The 21,376-nt window shown below is 38.8% G+C and overlaps 1 protein-coding gene across 1 annotated transcript; it reads left to right on the top strand.

The window, feature by feature from the left end:
• The first annotated feature begins 14,211 nt into the window (after positions 1 to 14,211).
• LOC131788230 (endoglucanase A) lies at positions 14,212 to 17,607 on the top strand. Its single transcript, XM_066168757.1, has 3 exons — positions 14,212 to 14,352; positions 15,911 to 15,998; positions 16,314 to 17,607. The coding sequence occupies exons 1-3, from the start codon at positions 14,302 to 14,304 to the stop codon at positions 17,339 to 17,341; spliced, it is 1,167 nt and encodes a 388-aa protein (XP_066024854.1). The 5' UTR covers positions 14,212 to 14,301; the 3' UTR covers positions 17,342 to 17,607.
• The last annotated feature ends 3,769 nt before the right edge of the window (positions 17,608 to 21,376 follow it).

A 21,376-nucleotide genomic window follows, 5' to 3' on the forward strand; every position in this document is an offset into this window, starting at 1 on the left:
AAAACAGCCTGTTAAAAGTACCAAAACTTTCTTAAAACTGAGGGCCGACCAAAAAGAACTTTTTACGGCTAATGGTTAAATTGTAGCCATTTTTCTACTGCCGCTAACCCAGAATAACACTAAATAAGACTTATTATAAGACAATTTTAACGTCTAAAACCTAGTTTTTCGACCGGTTTACGGCAAACGGTTAACCCCATGGAGGCGCTCGACTGGGTGACATGCAATATGTGAAATAAAAACAGTTTTAGAAGGTGGCATTTGCAACTCAAATTTAGAGTACTGGCTTTTGAGGAGTAAGGAAAACCGGGAAAAACAAGCCGTGGAAAAATGCTGGAAGTAAGGATCAACCTGAGAGAGACGGGCATGGGGAGAGCGTTGTCGCTACGCATTCCTGTTATGTTCAATCTGAGATGCTTAATGAAGCTAAAGCGAGATATTCACCGAAGTGAGGGCGAGCAAGGATAAATTTCCTTCCCCCTTTAAAGACCTTGTACCGGATCCAAACAGTCAGTAAGCCCTGATATTTTGACCTCCCCCAGATCTAAAAAACTGCGACAACGTAAATGTTTCGTCAGAATATCTCTACTGACGATAGCATATATTACAATCATTTTAAAAAAAGCTCTGGGAAGGGGGGAACGGTTGGTCGAGGTTCCGTTTTTCCCCCGGGTTGGGAGTGTAAACGGCTACGTGGTTAGAGGACGGATTCTCATGAATCTTAGAGCTACGATTTCAGAAGGTAAAGACAAGAATTTCCCTGAGTAATTGCTGATTTTAGATTTACTCTTCGTGCTTCATAACTCTACTCCATCTACCCACCTTAGAGCGGTCTTTTATAATATACCACACAGGCGAATGGAGCTCTTTGCGTGGGCTGATTGGCTATTTTGGAATTCATAGTCGAACCTGTATTAAGCGGTCGGTTGTCAAATTTGCGATTTTTTTTCCTCTTATGCATTGTCACTTTCACCACTTTTCAGCGGTGGTCTCTATTAAGCGTTTGTGGTTATCCTTGACTGAGTCCCATCAGCCTGTTCGGGTTGTATGGAACGGTCACTTAGGGAGGAATCACTCGAATAAAAAGACGAATTGTCTCTGAAGTAAAATTTATTCCATATTTGGCTCCCAAAATCAATGTTAGTATTTAGAGTTCAAATGTCCTTAACGAATTGCACATTATCATCCTTCTATAGGATTGTTTATATCTGACAAATATTACACAAGAAAATTACACAAGAAAAATCATTTGTTGGTTTATTACCAAGAGGTCTAATTGTTAGATTTCTAATCTATTGTTCTGTTTTTACGCTGTCATTTTGTTAATGCTATTTGATACATTTTTTACATAAACTCGATATAAAATAAATGATGAATTATGGTATTAATTAAATGTTGTTTTTTTGTCTTTTGTCGTTGACCTGTATTAAACGGTGATTACCCTCAGTGATAACAATCAGTCACGCATATTTTATTAATTAAAACAGAGGAATCTTTTTTTTCTGCTGGCTCATGTTGATTGCTGGACTGCTGTGCAGGTAAAGGGGGTAAGTTTCTTAAAAAACTGTGGTGCTGCATCAAAGGGAGAGTATAACAGTGTAATTTTGTACTATTAACTGAGTTGATAATGTAAATTGGCCACTGTAAAGAGTTAAAAAGCTGACGTTTGGAGCGTTAGCCCTTCATCACAGCGGTTGGAGGAATTGTGAGTTGTGTGTGTATTTATCTGCCGAAAATGGAGCCACGCTATTGGTGGGAATATGGTGACGAGAAAACAAGAACAAATTAGCTGAATGAAAAGTGTTCGTTGATACTGTGGGGATGAAAAGTGCCGATCTGAAAGATAAATCTTTGTTCTGGAGTTTTGCAGCCCAGCCTTCGAACAGCCAAGATGTAGGGAAAAAGATTAAGGAGATTAAATCGCTTAGCAACCGGTATGGATGTGCTCTTGTCATTTCTTTCTATATCTCGAAGATGTTCTTGCTGTGCGGGTAGTTGAAGGTTCAAGTCCAAAACTGCAACAACACTCGGGATCTTAAAATAACTGAGGAGAATGTGCTGCCTTTGCTACAACATCTTCAAATGGTTAGACATTCTAGTCTTCTCAGCTAAGGATGATAAACCATAGGCCCCATACTCTCCTACATCTTCTCAGTACTGGTTAAAAGCCATGGGACATTAACCCTTTAACTCCCAGAAATGATTAACAGGTAACTTCTCCCTATAATATCCACACATTATCCAGCAAACAGGTGACGAGAATACTCAAACTAATCATGTAGAGGATGTTTTCTTGATCTAACAGAAAAGTTCTCATAACTGATGAATATGCAAATGTGCAGCAGCTACGGAGGGGAGAATTAATTAATAATCAGATCTTGGGAGTTAAAGAGTAAAACAACTCACAGACTTCAACAAAGAGTATGAATGTGATTCTCAGTGTGATCATCTGGCCTTGTTATCATTTATAGAGGCAATGTAAACCTGCTTTTAAAAGCCGAACTGAGCCAGCCTGTATAAATATTCCAAATAAATAAATAAATAACTTAATATCAAGTTTACACCCACATCACAAATGGAGGCTGGATGCCCAAGGGGTCCAGGAGCTGCAACTACAGTCACACCCCAAGGTGCTAGAACACCCGACTGGCCTACCCAGCCCGCAATCCAGCTGCAAGTCCCTTGCTCCAAGCCCCCTCTGAGCACCTGTCACACTAGAGCCAAATGGCTCAGTGGAGGAAAACATAAATAAATGAATGAATAAATAAAACAAATAAATAGAAATAAACCCTGCACAAGAAAGCCTGCGGTTAGGGCTGGGGGGAGAGGAAAGGAAATGTCAAGAGCTGCTATCTGCAAGGACAACAATGCCACGGTATAGAAGAGCAAACACAACACAGGTACAATGAAAGAACAACGCATGCACTGATAAGGTATACCGCTGGACGAGGATGGCCCCAGGGCGCCAACAACCACGGTACTGCTGCAAACTCTGCTGAATGCAACAAACACTGCACAGATTCTAACAGCTGGCTATGACATGAACCAAATGTTTGAAATGCTATAATTGCTCCTAGTTGTTTAAACTATGTTAAATTCCATTTAATTATGTTAAAATTTGTTTGTAAACTAATACTGCCCCATGGCAACTGAGTCAACTTATAGCGCCAGTATTTAACTGATTTTAAACAGTGAGAAAAACCAAAAACAGCAGTAACAATAATGAGCACTTCATTTATTCAAAATCAGGTCACCATGTATGACCACTTACCTTGCACCCATCCAGTTGGGTCAGGCATCTGAAAAATTCAATTTTCGGTTTTAAAAACATATTCAGGAATGTGCTGGAAATGGCTCCAAACATAACAGCAATGGTGAATCTGTTGCTAAAACCACCTAAAAGATCAAATGGTCTGAAAGGAAACCATATAAACATTAATAAAACAGCTGCACCCAAATAGCTCACTCAAAAAACACTCCCCTTAAACGCATTCAGTGAGCAAATGCCTCATATTATTGCACTGTGTCTATATTCAGACTGAAATGGCACAGTTTCCAGATTAGGGGTGGGGAGAGTTCTTGGGTCATAATAGTCGACTCTGTGGCTAATAGGCCATTTTACTGTTGTTTACATTTTACTTAGTTGTCAAGCCTTTGATTTGGAGTGAGGCTGAAGGTGACCTTGCTGTGATAGAGACCAGTATCCAATTAAAATGATGACAAAGTAATTTGCATTTGAAAAGCAGCAAGGTTTGAATCACAACAAGGTCAACCTTAGCCTCACTCCTGTTCAAAGGCTTGGCAACCAAGCACACAACTGTAAAATGGACTATTATACACCCCATCTGCTAAGTTAGTCACTTTATCAGAAATGTAACTTTAAAGGCACATCCCCTTGCCTAGTATTACAAGTAGCAACTTTTTCGAAAAAAGTCCATGTAGCTGGGTGTCACTTGGACTTAAGTACGACTACTAAAAAGTACACAATGATCAGACTATATGGTGTTGACTTTCAATATAAGCCCTGACCTTTTTGCTCTATTAATCAATTCTGTACTTACATCAGTAAACCAGGATATCCATTGCAGTTTTGAAGTCCAGATTTGACCCTTTGCTTGACAAAGGCCAGTATAAAAATAAAGACAAGCTTAAAAATAATAATAATACATGTAATAATAGTTATCAATTGTGCAAGCATGAAATAACACGTAAAGTTTAAGCAACACGTCATCACTTTTCAAACTTTCTAACTTGAAACAAGGGGGAGAGGGGCACTTATTCCAGAGGGGGTGCTTATTGCAAGGAGGGCACTAAATCGAATCATTGCAACATGCAAACAATTTTGTTGTCATCATTTGATGAAAGTAACTTCAGTATTTCACTTACAGCTGGAGGAAGACAGCCAAGATCAAACAGACTCTCCTTGATGATAACTGTGGGGTACCTCAATTGATAATTTCCGAGATTTAAAATCCGTCAACACGTCTCAAAAAACAAAATTACAGAGACAACTTTGGATTAAAATAAATTTGTTATATTTTTAGGAGTCAAGAAGAAAAGAAACGTGTTACAGAACATTAAAAATTCATGCTGGAATGGAAAATTAAAAAGTTAATACATGATAATGCAGACAAAGGCAGGATCAAGCTGTCTGGCACAGACACCCCAGCTTTCAGCCCACATTCCCCTCACTTTCAGTCCCAAATTCAAGTGTGAAGTGAGAAACACAAGAGCACTTATTTCTCGAAAAATTAAAAAGAAAATTAAAAAGAAAAAATTAAAAGAATTCCACATACAATTTCAAAAGACATAACTAAACGAGGCTTACTCTAATTTTAGACACGGAACAGAATCCATGTGGAACTCCACTGTAAGGAAGTATGAGAGGGTCTATTAGAAACCTCAAAGCCGTCGAAAAAATCATCCACAACCGCAAAACTGCAAAAAAAATTCGACTAGAACCGAAAACCGCATGCAAAACAGTCAAAACCAATAAATGTTCGCATCCCAGTTCTCAAAACCCTAATCGATCAGATACGGTGTTGACAAGTGGAGAATACAGAGGTTTCGCGGCTATTGGAGATCGGTGGAGGTGCAAAATGGCCGCTTGGATCGAAGAGAAAACGGAATCCAAATAGGACAATTCGGAAACTTCATCGGAAACCAGATCCGTAGCCCATTAGACAGGTATTTTTGACGAAAACTGAAAACCAAATGCTAAAGAACGGAAAGTCCGCAAACCGCAATGAACATCCAATCCGAAAAACCGAAATTCTTTAGTACAAAAACCGTTCTTAAAAAAATATAGAAAATCCCAATGCCCCATCAAGGATGAATCGGTCAGTTCAGTCCACAAATCATACAAATGATAACAGAACAACCAATACTATGAATGAAACCTCAACGAAAACTTTTATTTTTAAATTTTCAATCAGAAACATGCTGCAAACCAACTTTAGTCACGCGATATTATTTAGGGAAGGTGTCACGCAATCGAATTATTCATCGACTACGAACATCGATGCTTGACACCTTGGAAATTGCACTGCTGCAGCCTCACGGAATTTTAATTTGAATTATAGATTTGCATTTTATGGCTAAATGGCGCAGTCCTTCCTTTAAATACAGAAGAGGATTTGATCTCTTGGCGAACGTACTGAAGATACTTGGCGAACGTACTGAAGATTCAACAAAGAACACTAGGGAGATGTTCATATTTTCAATTCGTTTCGTCTCGTTTGGCAATTTACAGTAAGCCCTAAAAAATTCCGGAGATATGGTCGATTCTAGTTTTACAATAGAGACTAAATGCATTGTACGGAGCTCTAAATCACGAGTCAGGTGTCCATCAAAAGTTTGGTTAAAATATGTTGGTCGGTTCTTAGAGTATAAAGAGCGATTTATCATGGCCTAGCATTTTTGTGTGACAAAATGTCACTTAATGTAGCAACAAAAATATACATGAGATGGAAGAATTTATTTGAGGAATGAATTTCATCACGTTCAAGAAAGCAATAGCATGTTTCTATAAAACGGCAATCTTGCCATGTACTACATAAAACCTGGTGTGACAGAATTATCAGCCATAACGAAGAAGCAAACAATCTAACTAAACGTAGTGTGGTTAAAATACATCTTGTTGGAGGCAGACTATCTCGCTATGAACAAGGCGCACTCAAGAGCATAACTTCGCATTACGACTCCAGGGATTAGCCGTGAGTTGTAAGGGATTATTATTCTAGCGCTATTTACATGTACAACTCAGTCGCGCATTTCCATCTTCATATACAACACTCTTACACTCAAACTAATCTATATGAGCAAATATGAGCAAATATGAGCAAATAAATGATGCACTCAGTTGAAAAATAATTGACCATCACATAATGTCTTCTTCTTTGATGAGAGGAATCATGAGGCTGTTAAGGCTAAAACTACAGGAGTCACAACATATCGGCTGATAACCTTCTTGAATTCGTCCCAAATATAGTGAAGTGTTGGCTTGCGCACGCAACGACCATGTATGGTTCCATCGGCAAGCTGAGAAAAGTAAAACTGCCAGTTTTCTTTTCCAGCTTTAATGGCGAAATCATTTCCGGGATGAGCGAAGAAAAAGGAAGCGTTCTCCAAGTCTCCTGCAACCTCTAAGGCTAAAGGAATGAAGTCGATTGCTGCTCGCAGGAACTTAAGGGTTACCTTCTTCGTTTCATCGAGGTAAGGATGGTTGCCTTCATTACCGCACTTTTGCACAAGGATTCTGCCAAGACGTGGAACAGTAATTTCTGGAACATTTATTGTCTCCACTTCAGAGAATTGCTGTCCAAGACAAAAAGAAGGGAAGGGGATATTACAAAACGACTCACACTTTGACCGTGAGTTCCACCTTCTCAATAAACGTAATGGATACTTCTCAACTGTTCCATTTCACAAAAGCAACTAGTCGCCCGTCTGTTCGTTGTCAAAAGGGAAGAGAGAGGAAAAGTTACAGCAAGCAAAAAACGGGATCGTGACGGGTTTCCGGGAAGAAAACGCGTACAAGGACGCTACCGTTTTCCCCATTCGGCTCTTTAGTTATGAACGAAACTCTAGTCGGCTATGTTATGTCTGGCTCTCAAGATTATCAGATAAGCATTATTCCAAAGGTACTGAAGCGTGTTCGATTACTACTTTACCATCGTTCAGAGAATTTTTTGCAGTGTAACTGTAGATTGGAGCATTAGAAGCCGCCGCTTCTTAAGTGATTAGTGTAACGAAATGAATCATGTTGAAATTACTTGTGAATTGTTTTCCAAATTTCATGCCGTGTATCCGGGCTGTAATCGTTCAACCACGAATGATTACTTGGTTCAAGTTACTCATGATTATTTTGCAATGACAGCGTGCCAGCCTACCCTTTAAAAAAAACTTATACTATAATAGCATACTGAACTAATGGAGGTGAGAAAAATGATTAAGGAGGGAGGAGGGGTTAGGCAGTGAGAGAGAAACAGCAAGCTGCCTTGCCCGCGCTGCTCTTCCGCTGGTTCGTGGTGCATACCGTCTATACACAAGAGTCTGGTCAAATTCATATAAAAAGAACAGGAAATTCTATCATAACTCAAAGACAGGCGTAATCGTATCCGTAAGCCTAAAAAAAACATCGTCCACAGCTTGCATTTTTCCGTCGTTGTTCTCGATTTGGGCAAAGAAGGATGACATTTTTAACCATTTTAGTGATGTTTACGTGTTATAAGTGCGCCTTGTCATTTGGGGAGCTAACTCGTAACCATGAGGGAATCGTAACGCTCAATAACTGTTTTGTTCATGCGAAAGCGACCTGGGGCTAGTTGTGTAAAGGTAGGATAACGCTATCCAACAGATAGATATTGGCGTATTGAAGAGTTATCTTTTAAGAAGCCAGAAATCACGAGATATATTTACCTTTGCCATTCCTTGGTTACCTTTGAAGACACTCGAGGAACTTCCCATTGGTGTTTACGATGCACTTACCACTGAACCACTATTAAAGTCTAAACCTGGATGGATCATTGGCTTTTTTCGAAGGATGCGACGGTATTTCGATCCATCGACATTTACGTCAGACTTAGATGCATCACGGGTATTTAAACTTACACGAGATCTTCATGGACCAGAAATGTTGAAACCTGGAGTTCATGTATTCTATACGAATTCCTAGTCTTATAAAGGGTGTTTAGGTTGAATAAAAAGCCATATTTTTATGGCAACTCATCACATGAGTAGTTAAAAAAAAATGGGAAAGATTTATTTTCGTTGGGTTCAGTTAACATATAACTGTCCACTCTGTCTCATAGAGGGGCTGATCGGACTTTGAACTCACTTATTTCTTTTGTGCTGTGATAACGTTTTGTCGTCGCGACACTAATCACCCTCTTAGTCTCGTCAATAAATCGCCGCGATATCGCAACCGAAACTTGAAATCATAATTTTTAATAAGAAAGGTTTTTTCCAGGCTAAGGATGCCCTGGGATATCGTTTTCGGTGAACATAACGGTGGCTGACCATCAATTGGGAGAAGCCATTTTCGTCTGTGGCCTTCGTCGTGGTTCATCAAGCTTCGATTTCATGTATTCGTAACCATGTCATCTAAGATCTTCGCAGCGCTTAAAATCGTATCACCTGGGTAGTCCTGGAAATACAAGGTGAATATAGAAGTGATTAGGATTGGCTTGCTCCGTTATTGTGGTGGAAAGAGCTCATTCACTACTCACAATTCCTACTCAGACATGAGAGTCTGGTATTTATTAAAGTTCAAAATGGAGATGCTCTTCTTTGTACACATAACACAATTGAGCAAATGTTTCTTTCTTTCTTCATAACAATTTCCAATTAAACATTCTGAAATTACATAAGAAACCACAGAGAAGATTGCTATCGCAAAGGCATAGAAACCGATGTAAACATATTAATTTTTGGAAACATTAAAAATATGCCAAAAATCTTATGGAACAACCAAGCTCAGAGTTTCATCGCTTGCCTAGCAATGAGCTCTTGGAACTGGCCTTATTTTAGCAAAACAATCTTTATTATGCAGTCAAATCTGCGAAAAAAGTATCGTCGATCAAAACTTTACGACCATGTACCGAATTAAAGAAGGATGTTTTTCGTCTTGTCACGAGCGTGGCACAAAGAAAAAATTCTGAGTCCCCATGAGGAATCTGGCGTCAGACCTTCGGATTCCGCGCTCCGATGCTCTACCACTGAGCCACAGAGACTCCACGGTGAGCGAGGTCTATTACGAAGTTCATATGACACGCGTCCTGCATACTGCTAGGATCAGCAATGTCGATAGCGTAATTTTTGTAGATAGAAATAAGAGAGAAGGGAAGTTTTGAGCTCGGTAAAGAAATAAAGAAAGATGTTTTTCATCTTGTCAAGAGCGTGGGACAAAGAAAAAATTCTGAGTCCCCATGAGGAATAGAACCTCAGGCCTTTAGATTCCACGCTTCGATGCTCTACCACTAAAGCCACAGAGACTCCACGGTGAGCGAGGTCTATTACGAAGTTCACATGACACGCATCCTGCATACTGCTCGGATCAGCAATGTCGATAGCTAATCTAATCAGGGGCGTAGGAAAGCTGTTTTTAGTGACAAGTCTTATGAGGTTTTTATCTATTGTTTAAACAATTTTCTTCCACTTATGTCTTAGTTACATTTGTTTCCGTAACAAAGACGGGTATTGGGAGGGGGGAGGGGGGATTTAAAGAAATCCCATTAAAAACAAAATTTCCTCTAATTTTTACTTTTCAAACAGATTGCGCTCTGTACTCCCCAAGAAAATACGTCAACTCTCGGCCAACATCTGGGTATGCCCAGTTTGACGAGGTCTACCACATGCTTCTGGATGGAATCAAGAGCTTCAAATGAGGGTACTCCATTCAGCTACAATGTGGCCGGAAGTGACTTATGAACTCATGATCTATAAGTGCGGAGACTTCCATCTTTGGATTGGGAACGAGCAGAGGTGAACCAAATTTACAAACTTAACCAAGCCCCTCAAAAACTCGTTGATCGATGAAATAGTTAACACATGGCGCAAAAAAAAAAAACTTTTGAAAATATGTTTTCGAGCCTAAGGTTTGGGTAGAACACGAGAAAGTTTGAGTCATGTTTGACTTGCAATGAAATTAGTTTCAAGGCCGCCTGACAGAAAAAAGAACCACATTTGGCAGAATGTGATTTTAAGTCGCAAGAGTTGTTCCAAAGTTACATCGTCTCTGTGTTTCTGACAGGAAAATATATGGGTCAAGTTATGATGGACAATTGCATCACATCTGCCTCACTTAGCGAAACAGTGATGGCGCCTTGCAGTTTTACAAAGATGGAGCTTTAAGCACGCACTCAAGCTGTCTGAATGGTATTAAAAAGGGTTATGAAATTAGGGCAGGAGTTTCTCTGGTTTTGGAACGAGAGCAAGATTCACTCTGAGGAGGCTATCGTGGCTCTCAGTTCCTCCTCAGCCACCTGAAAAAAAATTTGAATGGGCGGTCGTGTCTTTCATACCAGAACGATCCGAAGGGTCTCAACGTCTTGCCTTGCAGGGGTAGGGAACTTTTTCCAATGGAACAACGTCAATTATGGGGTCAAAGGAAAAACCGCAGTTGTCATGCCATCTCCGTGCGGTCCACAGAAATGATTCCACTGCGAAACAACAGTGAGTTCAAAATGAGTGGCCAGTCTAAGTAAGGGATTAAGGCTTAGCTTTAGTTTAGTATGGTTAAAATGAAATTTTCAGCATAGTGGGAACTTCTGGTTGATGTAAGTGAAAATGAAAATAATCTAAGAACACCGGTGAATAATTACCAGAATAGCAGTTGTAAGTCACAGCAAATACAATGGGTTCAAAATCTGCAATCAATTGAGTTTCACTTTTCCTTTTATCGGACCTTTTAAGGCCCAGATAATTTACGCCGTCCTCTCAACGGATATTGTGAAAAAATGGAACCAATTACAACCTGCTCCCTCGCGTTTTCGCGCGCTTCACGTAGCTTGTTTGCCAATTGGGTTTCGCGTTGGATTTGTGGCCGCCTGATCATTTTAAGCTTGGATTTTTCACCTCTCGGATCAGGCGTTCGGAAATCATGGGGTGTGCAGCCTTGTCCTCCTCTTAGGAGTAGGAAACATAGAAATGGATAACTTACTAAGAGGGCCTCGTGTCAACAAATTAAGCGGTCAGACAACAAGCGATGCACTGTGGTAGTAAGGTGAGATGTTTGTTATTGAAAAATTGACCGTTGTTTTACTTCCTAAGAGCGGTCGTAGATATTTTCATACAAACTATTATATTTTCACCATAAAGCTTATCAGGCAAGATGATTGCCACGCAGCTGGAGCCTGGGCGCCTGTGGTTTGCCCTCATTTTGAGTTTTGGCTACCCTGGTGCATTCTGCCAACTCATTGGCCAGTTCGAAAATTTTGGCTTGTTTGCAGAAAATTAAGTGAAATGGGATCTAAATACCAGTTCTTTTTTTTTTTCTTTCTTTCTTTTTCTTTCCTCATCGTCCTTCGTTTTTTCTTGTGAATCAGTTAGATAATTGCATGACCATATTTGTGTCACGTAACGTAACGCAACCATGCGAATTCAATCACGAGGTTCGTCCTTAGTAAGACGTATATTCAATTCAAAACGAATTTTTTTACCCTTCTTTGAGCGCAAAACTGAATTACGGTTTGTATTTTGTAAAGGTACCGACCTAATTTCTACGGTGAAGCCAGTGGGTAGTCTCCAGACCTTATTTCTAGCCCATTAAGCATTGAGGTCTGGTAAATAGCCATGGTCATAGATAAAACTCAAAGGAATTTAGAATAATCGAAAGTATTTATATAAATACCAGGTATTGCCTTATCCATAAAAGCTTGTCTCATGAGTTTACGAAGAAAGAAGTAATCATTCGGCGGGTTTGGCTTGATTTTGGTTTATTTTTTATTGTTTCGATAGGCCACAACTTTTCAAAAATCGTCTGACGTAACAAAAATAAGTTACTGAATATGAAAGCGATCTTCGAAGTAATGAACACCACTTCAGCTGTAGTAAAAGTAAAGCCTGAAAAAAATCAGGCCTGTACGGGATTTGAACCCATGACCTTTGCGAACCGGTGTAGTACTCTGCTGCCTGAGCTAACGAGCCAGCTGAGAGCTAGTTATACGAAACCCCGTGAGGTGATGAATACATGACTGTGAATATGTGAAAATCTTATTTATTTCACTACTGCTCAAGTAGTTTTGATTACTGCGAAGATGGCTTTCATATTAACGTCTTTACCCGCAGTTCACATATATGATTTTCATATATTCACAGTCATTTAAAAATAAGTTATGGTTATTATTGTGCGAGAAAACGTCGTTTACACATAAACTCCTCTAAATAACCCATATTTTAAAATGTTTCAGTTCGCTGACCATAATTCACCATCATTAAGAATCGATCAAGCGCAGGAAGAATGCAAATTTTAGTTTAAGAGAATTGCATTAACACTTAATACTTAGAAAAGATGCATTTAACACGATCTTTCGAGTTAGAAATAAATTGGGGCGAGGCACCTTACACCTATCTAAAACATTGTTTACAATTCGATATGAAACGCGAGCCGCGGGAACAGTTAGAGCTGATAGCTTTCTTGATTTATTTTGATTAACTTGTATAAAGATTAGCAGCTTGCTGAAACACTGATTGAAAGAAGCCTCAGAAATTACATCGTCCGCCCTTCGCGTGAACAACTAAGCCGGGCTGTTCTGATATCCTTTCCGATAAGTTAAGTAGAAGGCTACATCAGTCAGAGCAGCCGTGTTTTACCGACGCTGTCACCCCGAGCAATATTTATCGTTCCTATTGTTCGTTCATGTTCCTATTTGTCGTTCATTCATAAAACACACGCCTTGCGGGTTTTCATGAGCCACAATACGGCCGGATTTAATCTGAACATTCCACTTTCAGATTCTGTATTGAGACCGAAAAAAACTGCAAGCAAAAGAGCTGAATTCGATGAATTCAAATCCTTGATGATTTGCTATTTTTGACAGCTTTATTGTTATTCAATCAATCAGATTATTTGAACCATTTTAACAAGGATTCTGGTTGGCTTATTTTAGTAGCGCGATTTGTGAGAGTATAAAACATGCTGACGAAACTATTGTATGATGATAAAATTTGTTTTAAAAATAGAAAGAAATACATTGGGAATTCTACAGAATATTTATCATAAAACAAATAAAGAAGCCTTGACCGTGCTCTGTTAAGGTAATAAAGCACTTAGAAAGCGGCTCGAGCACTAAAGAAGTGGGAAGAAACACGAGACTACGTCTAATATTCTCCCTAAACTTCTCTCGTGTTCTAGCCGCTTCCTACGTGCTGAACAATAGAACAGAGCAGAGTTAAGGCTTCTTTATTTGTAAACTTTTAGTGGTCAGGGGGGCAATTTTGTATGCTTAAAGACACCTTTTGTTTGATTGTTTGTTTGTTTTTTTTTTGTTTATCATGGAGATCACGTTCAAGTTGTTATAACGAAACATCCCCTAAGTCTAACTTAAGAGTTAAAGGGAAGGAGAAGGATTACTGCCATCAATCAATAAAAATATTCTCAAGATCAGAGGAAAAACGCGGTGATAAGCTAATTAATGCCTACATCTTCAAGTTCTCTCTTATACCTTGGCTCTTCACTTAGATAAGCACAAACTAAAGGTAGTTTCCGACAAAAAGGTATTGCGGTTATTTCGAGCTCCATCGGCATTGTTGTGGCGAAAGTCTCCCAGTGGAAAAAATGCGTGGAATCTTAGAGAAAAAATAATGGCAATCGGCAACCGTCCTCACCAACTGATCCCGCAGCGCAGTATTTCACAATCGGCGCGCCATTTTTAGTAAGATATATGCTCCTCTCAGACTCCTAAGGCCGTTTCAAATCCCACATTATTCGTTCCTATGCTATCAAGTATCTTCGGTATCGGATTGCAGGATTCGTGTCAGAATGCTTATGCCTTACGTAGAATAAGCTAAAATATACAATGAACATATTTATCGAATGACTGAGCAGAAACCCAAGGCAGTTTCTGACAAAAAGGTATTGTGGTTATTTCGGGCACCATTTGCATGTTCTGGAATAATTTTTTACAAGGAAAAAAATGCATGGATTCCGAGGGAAAGAATATAGGTAATCGTCAATAGATGTTTCCACACAAAACGAAGCGCTGTGATAAGTTTTGTTCGAAATGCGTGTGGGTCAGAGAAAGCACATACAAAAGCACTCATCGTAAAAACTACCTCATCAAGTTGATTTCTTCAAGCTAAATGACGAGACGCATCATGGGAAATATTTTTCGCAATGAGAGAAAGGTTCCTGTAAGTATTAATTTTTTTCATGTCGAGCATGCCAAAGAAATTAAAGAAAATCGAGCAGATGCGAAGCGAAAGCAATTTCGTTTATTCGCTTATTGCTTAATTCAGGTGGTTTACCTCGATTTAATACGGAATCGGGGTAAATCACTCACCAGGTATAAATCCTGTCCGTTTGATACTCTTTTTGTCCTCAACTGAATTGCTGAGATAGCCCCGCTTATTAGACGCGGGGGGATGAGATTATGCACTGAAATTGCCGAAAATTTTGACTGGGATCAATTTAAATAGCTCAGAAACCTTCAGCATTCGCCAGCAGAGTCATTAAAAAAAATTGTGATTTCTCCGCAAAGACAACATGACCAACAGGATGTCCATTCCGTTCTGATACCTTGAGTGAGCCTGAACTAAGAGCAACTTGCTTGCCTAGGACTGCGAGACACGACCATTGCACTCGATTTCGAAGTATACCTTTTCTTCTCTGTTCATTTTATACATTACGTTGAAGATTTTAAAGCAAAACACCATCCCCTTAAATGATTCCGGCTAAATGATTCATTCCCGTATTTTTTATTGCGAATTTTCTTGTCCAACAATGAATTGATTAATGATTAAAGGGGGCAACCGAAATTTCAAGAGAAACTGTAGTGCGGGGTCAGTGGGGATTTTATAAGATAATTTAGTTCTATCAAATGAGTTGATGATGTAAATTGGCCGCCGTAAAGAGTTTCTAATTCAGTCGTTTCGACAATTTAAAGAACTCTTGTTGATCGCCCACATCTTGGCTTCACACTCAGATGAGCAGGAAACTAAAGGCACTTTTAGAGAAATGTCTTGTGGTCATTTTTTGAATCATTGGCATTGCCCGGCGGTCGGAACAAACAACAATGTCACGCCCTGTAATTGTGCAGGGGAGCTGTAGAAAGTCTTTGAGTGGAACGTGTTTGCATTGAGGAAAGTAAGCTACGAGGAGTCCCTTCTTTTCGGCGAAGTCCGTTGCGTAAGTCCGAAAAAAAAAACGAACCGCAAGGAGCTCTGAGAGTGAAGTCCTCTTTGGCTCAGTAAAATAACATTGTATCTCTCAAAAACACACCTATATCTAAAGAGCCAAACCTTGTTTACAAGATCCCATCCAAATGTGTTAATCAACCCTTAAACTCCCAGATCAAATTTGTAATTCTCCTTACTGTCAACCATACAATTCTCACAATGTTAATTCAGAGAATTTAGTATTGGATCAACTAATTATCCCCAAATTGATATTTTTCTTTATTCTCATCACTTATCTGATTGATATTGTATTGATTTTGTAAGGAGAAATTCTTTCTTGGTCGCACGTGGGAGTTAAATGTTTAAGCAATGACAGCTCTCCCGGGATCTTGTTTATTTCATATATGACCATGTATTGTTTTCGAATCGCGTTGGAAAAAAACCTAGTTAGAAAAGACGCAGTATTTACAAAGGCTAAAGATTTATAACAATTTCCCACCTGCGCGGAAAGTACGTCGACCATCACTAATCAATTCAATAGCCCCTAATTGCTTTTTTTTGTGCTGAACAATAGGAACTCATGAAACAAAAGATGCCCCGATTCCTGGTTTTGCATCCATTGTTTTTCCTGCTGTTTACGGTGGCTATCGCTCGTGGACAAGGTGGGTCTTAAAACGATGTTGCTAATAAGGCTACACTAAATGTGATTTTATCGAGAAATAAAAAAGGAAAAAAATAGAATAACTTCAGATCATTTGCATTTTTTAAGCAAATTGACTTGTACGAGAATATCAGAAGTCAAAAATAGAGGTTGTATCTTGAAAAAAAATGAAAAAATTTTTTTGATAATCTGTGCATGCTCGAGCATGCAATGAAATGAACTTGATACGTAGATTAAAAGAAATAAATTCTCGAAAAATTTAAAACACTCAGCATCTTCTATTTAATTATAACGTTCCATGAAAATTCTTTTACAGATAATCCAATTTCGCCAGAAGAGTATCAAAGCCAGATTCGCGCAGGATTTTCCACAAACTGGTTTAAGAGTTTTGCAAAGAAGCCAATGAAAAAGTACTCTGAGAAAAACATCGAAGACATCCACGATAAAGGGTTTAGTAACTTACGAATTCGATGCGACGCAGAGCTGTACTCATCCAAAGTTGAATTCCAATGGTTTCTTGGCAATCTAACAACCATTGTGGACGGTTGTCTGAAACACGATGTGATTCCTATCATCTCCTGGATTCACCATCACGCAGAAGCCTATGCCACAGAGGAGGACCATGACGCGTACGTTGCCTGGTGGACAGCGGTGGCTCGGCAGTTAAAAGACAGGGACTATAGACTCAGTTTTAATCTATTTACAGAACTTGGAATAGACACTTGTTCAAAAGGAAAAACTGAGAAGAAGATAGTAGAAAAACTTTGCAACAACAGTCTCCGCAGAAGAACCGACAAGTACAACCGGTGGACCAAAGATGTGACAAAAGCAATCCGAGCTACAGGTGGCAAGAACGCGAAGCGGATAATTATTCTGGCGTCGCCAGGAAAAACTGCGAAGGACTTAGATAGAATCGATCCAAGTATTTATAAAAATGATTCATACATGATGGTCGAGTGGCATCTTTATGCTTCAGGGCCAATCAAAACGCCTGGCTCGCAGAAGTACTGGAGCGGAGACGGTAAACGTGAAGGCCAAGAAAATGTCAAAAAAGCAATTAACGACGCAACACATTTCACAAACGTAACTGGTCTGCGGACTTATCTTGGTGCATGGATGCCTCAAGATAACATGAAGGGAACATTAACACAAGCAGAAGTCATGAAATTTGCCGTTTTCTTTGTAAAGGAACTGCGCAGGGCTAAAATACCATGGTCTATGAACGTTCTGGACAACTACTACGACACCAAGGAAAGCAAATGGCTGAAAAAGCCTCAGCGTATCGTGGGTCGAAAGTTAAACATGGCCAAGATTTTGAACAATATTCGAAAAGTAATGCCATAAGGCTGTCAATTAGTTAATTACACGCCATGAACCTAGAACTAACAAGGATTGTTTCAATTAGTTTTACTTGTTGAAGGCTAGTCTAGGGCAAGATCATTCTAACGAGTGATTGTATACTACTGCTTTCACACTGTCAGAGTTAGATTTAAAAAATAAATAAATAAAAAGAGTAATTTAGCGCAGTTTTGATCGTACACTGGGCATATTGTAGACTTCAAACGTGATGAAAGCTTCAGACAGGGAGTGATGCAAACTAAGACTTAAAAAAATACATTTAGAGACAAAGCTGACGAAGAAATTTAAAAACCTCTTCTAGTCTGAAAATTTGCGTTTGACGACTTTTTGGGTGTATAGCGTTAGAAATAAAGCTTAATTGACCTACCATTCGCTAAAAGTTTGTAAGTTGATTGTTTTTAGACTGTTTTAAGACTGTTTCCTGAGTCGACATGATGGTGTAAGACCTGATGCACCTGACTTTTGGAGAATCGTAATAAATCATTCTAAAAAGGAGAACTGATACAGTCTTTACAATTGCCTATAAGAATCAGCGTGTTGGGGGTGGCTACTGCTACTACTAATTTTATATTCTGACCGGATAAATCTTTTCAAGCACTTCGTACCCTGATTTCGTATTATTTTATGCCATTTCAAAAAATTTGCCCTGTTTGCCTAAAGAATCGTAGGCTATCTCACTTTCTAATGAGCAATTATTATTATTTATCACATAAACTGTGGTATTATACAGGGATTTCCAGCCCTGAGAAAAGCTGTAACAACACACTGAAAAAATATCGTTTTTTTTTACGTGTGTTGATATAGCTAAACAGCTGCTGAAAAGTCACTCGCCCTTGGCGTCACTCGGTCAGGTTGGTGAATGAACGGCAAAGCCTTCACGATTCTCAATACAAGCTGTTTGTCTTGAGAATCCTCGAATTATGGCGGCTAAAAAAATCCGTATCGCTGACAGACAGCGAGGCTCAAACTTTTCTAGAAGGGGAAGAAAACAATATACTAAAAGAAAAATCGAAAGTTAAATATTCAGCAGCTTCGGTGTTGGCATTTCTCTTGGCTGAGAATGAAAATCGACAACTGGAAGATTTGCCTCTGGCCAATTTTGGCCGTTTACCTGATAGACTTCTTCTTTCGATAAGAACAAACTCAATAAATGAGAATTTTGAAAATTGAAAATTACGACCATCTTTGTTTTTTTAATCATGATTCGATGCATTTTTCCATCTAAAAGGGTTAGCACTAACGCACCCTACGATTGTTACCCGGGGATTGTCGATTCATTTATTTTCATTCATTAATGAAGTCGGCTTTTCTTCTCAGTAAAGGGCTACTGTGTTTATATGATAAACAAAATAATACATAGTTGCTTGCTGATATGGAATTTCTATTCTCGTGTTCAACTCGAAGAGAAATTTCATATCTACGCGCGCCCATGTATTAATCTCCATGATATAGGTGGCAGCGCCCGCAAAACAAACAATTGCGTGGAGCGAAGTTTGAAACTTTTGGACAATGGCGGCGATAGATTCGCAAAAAGCGGAAGAGGACAATCGAAACAAAGAAAACATAAACGACTCTCGAGAGCTTATTGTGCTACAGCCACAGTTGGCTTTATTTCCCGGCTCTCGAAACGAACAGGTCGTTCTTAATTGTTGTTGAAGAGATATCTTTTTGCAAAATATAATTGGTCCAGGGATAAAGTGGCTATCGAGTAATTGACTTGATACGAATCGCATAATTCTTTCTTTGATTTTATTCGATCTGTAAGCCAAAACAAACAAGACAAAACATAATTCTCAAGAAATCTAATGGCGAGCGATTCGTGAAATTACATGCGGAAAATACGAAATTACAATACTGAAAATCAAACTGGTTACAAAACAAATTACTCACTTCTGTGGCGTTATCCAGTCAGAAATTACTACAGAACAGGTCAGCGAGATGGGTCAGCAGAAAAACTACAGGTTAGCTAACGATGAATTGTACTTTCTCTTTCACAACTGAAATACGTGTCATTTTATCTCAAGGTAAACTTGCTAAAACGATTGCGCCATCGACTGTCAATCAAGGCTACAATCAAATATCAATCAGCTAATTTGTAAAAATCAATCAGCTAATTTGTAAAAATCAATCGACGAAACAATAATAGATCCTTTATTGACCAAGCTTGTGCGGCCAAGATGGCTGGATAATAGCCTCGTTCCTTTTTCTTAGCGGGCTTTTATGGACTTCGCCTTCATCTCAGCCATAACAAAGCGAAAAGGACTCGACCAACATCCAGCCATCTTAACCCCACGCTAAGTCAATAACACATGTTTATAATTAGAAATATACAGACTCTTGATTTTCATCAAGTTTATAAATGATACTCGATATGTCTATTTGGTTATCTAACTCTTTCTAAACATCTCAGCGTATCAAACACTGCCACAAATTTTTTCTTATAATTATTTTTCTCAGGAAGGCACTATACAGGAGAAAATGTAAACACCTTAACGGATTAATATCTGGGACTGTTTTGAGTTGAATGGCCTCGACCAGGCGGAAATGCTTTTGTCTGAAGTAGTGAAATATTAAGCCTTGAGTCTGACATTTTGATCGACACAAGAGTGTTCTGCATAATATAAAGACCAAACTGTGGATACAAACTTTATTGAGCACCCAACATCGGGGGTCTAAGAGATTGAACATAAAAAATAACATCGTAAAAACATAGTCAAAAGTGAATTTGAAGCGGAATGTTTACAAAAAAGCAGCAATCAATCTGATTAATAAGGTACTTTATCTTTGGCTTAATAACACAAGAATAAGAGATATTCATCACATAACTTCTACGCTTTCTGCTAAACTTTATCATACTTGATCTAATATCAGGATCTTGGTGACTTGATGCTTTTTTACCAGATATTTTACAAATCACAGGCGATCAAATTCTGAAGTTATTAATGATGACCTCTGTATATGTGACATTTATTACAAGAGAGATAAAATAAACCTAATGAAGCGTATGATTCGGTGGCAAAGGCGCGCCATTCAAGATATTTATCCTGATCTCATACGTCAATATCTTCTACATTTTTCATTTTTCTGCGGTAATCGAAATAGTTAACGCTTATTGAAAGTTTTGAAATTGAAGCATAATACTCTAATAAAGATGTGTGAGCAGTATAGTAGGCTTCATAAAGGCATTAACTGGTTTCTTAAAGGACTACATGCGTGCAAGCTCAATGTAGTCTTCATTTACTAAAATTACTTCGTCGGTCTTTACATTTCTGCCTCTCTGTTCACGATTTGTCTCAGAGGTTTCACTTAAGAATATTTCTACAATTTTTGGAACTTTTTCTTCAACAACCATTGCTCGCAATTTTTCCTGCCATCCTCCATCAACGTAAATAGCCACGATCTTAGGAGACGATAAAGTGAGGAACGTCAACAAAGTTTTCATCAGAGGCGTAGTCTCAGAGGTGGACAATATGGTCAAAGTAAACATAATCAACACAGAAGACACGATCAATATGATCTTCAAAATTAGTTTACAGACACCTTCTCTAAGAGGCATAAGTTCTTCACATGCCATATCGAAGAGCCTTTTTGGAATTGCCATTATGTTTTCAAGGTCGTTGTCTGCAGTACTGGGTAAATTTTGCAGCTGATTAGAGCTGTGAGGAACGTAATTGACCTGATTTTGTCTTGAATTCTTGTTGTAATAAAATAAAGCTAAGGCAAGCTCGTGGTATGTTTTCGTAAAATAGCTATAGCTTGACCAAATGTAATACAAAACAAAAACGGAACAAGCCATGTAAGGAAGGTGTTTCTCTGAGAAAGAGAGCGCGAAAACGTCTAGTACAGCAAGTAAAGTACCGAAAGCTGAAAATAACAAAAGTATCGCGGCACCCATCATAGGAAAAAACGAGAGGATCCAATGTAAGAGCTTCATCAATAAAATACGCCTTTTTGATTTTGTATTGCTCGGCCTGTATTGAGCGGAGCATAAGGTTGCGACAGGAGAGGTCAATAGAATAC

This window comes from Pocillopora verrucosa, chromosome 6, assembly GCF_036669915.1.
Source record: "Pocillopora verrucosa isolate sample1 chromosome 6, ASM3666991v2, whole genome shotgun sequence".
NCBI lineage: Eukaryota > Metazoa > Cnidaria > Anthozoa > Scleractinia > Pocilloporidae > Pocillopora > Pocillopora verrucosa.

Coding starts and splice junctions, on each gene's coding strand:
- LOC131788230 (XM_066168757.1), top strand. CDS start 14,302: ATGACGAGACGCATCATGGGAAATATTTTTCGCAATGAGAGAAAGGTT. Junction 14,353..15,910: donor GCAATGAGAGAAAGGTTCCT/GTAAGTATTAAT, acceptor GCTGAACAATAG/GAACTCATGAAACAAAAGAT. Junction 15,999..16,313: donor GGCTATCGCTCGTGGACAAG/GTGGGTCTTAAA, acceptor ATTCTTTTACAG/ATAATCCAATTTCGCCAGAA.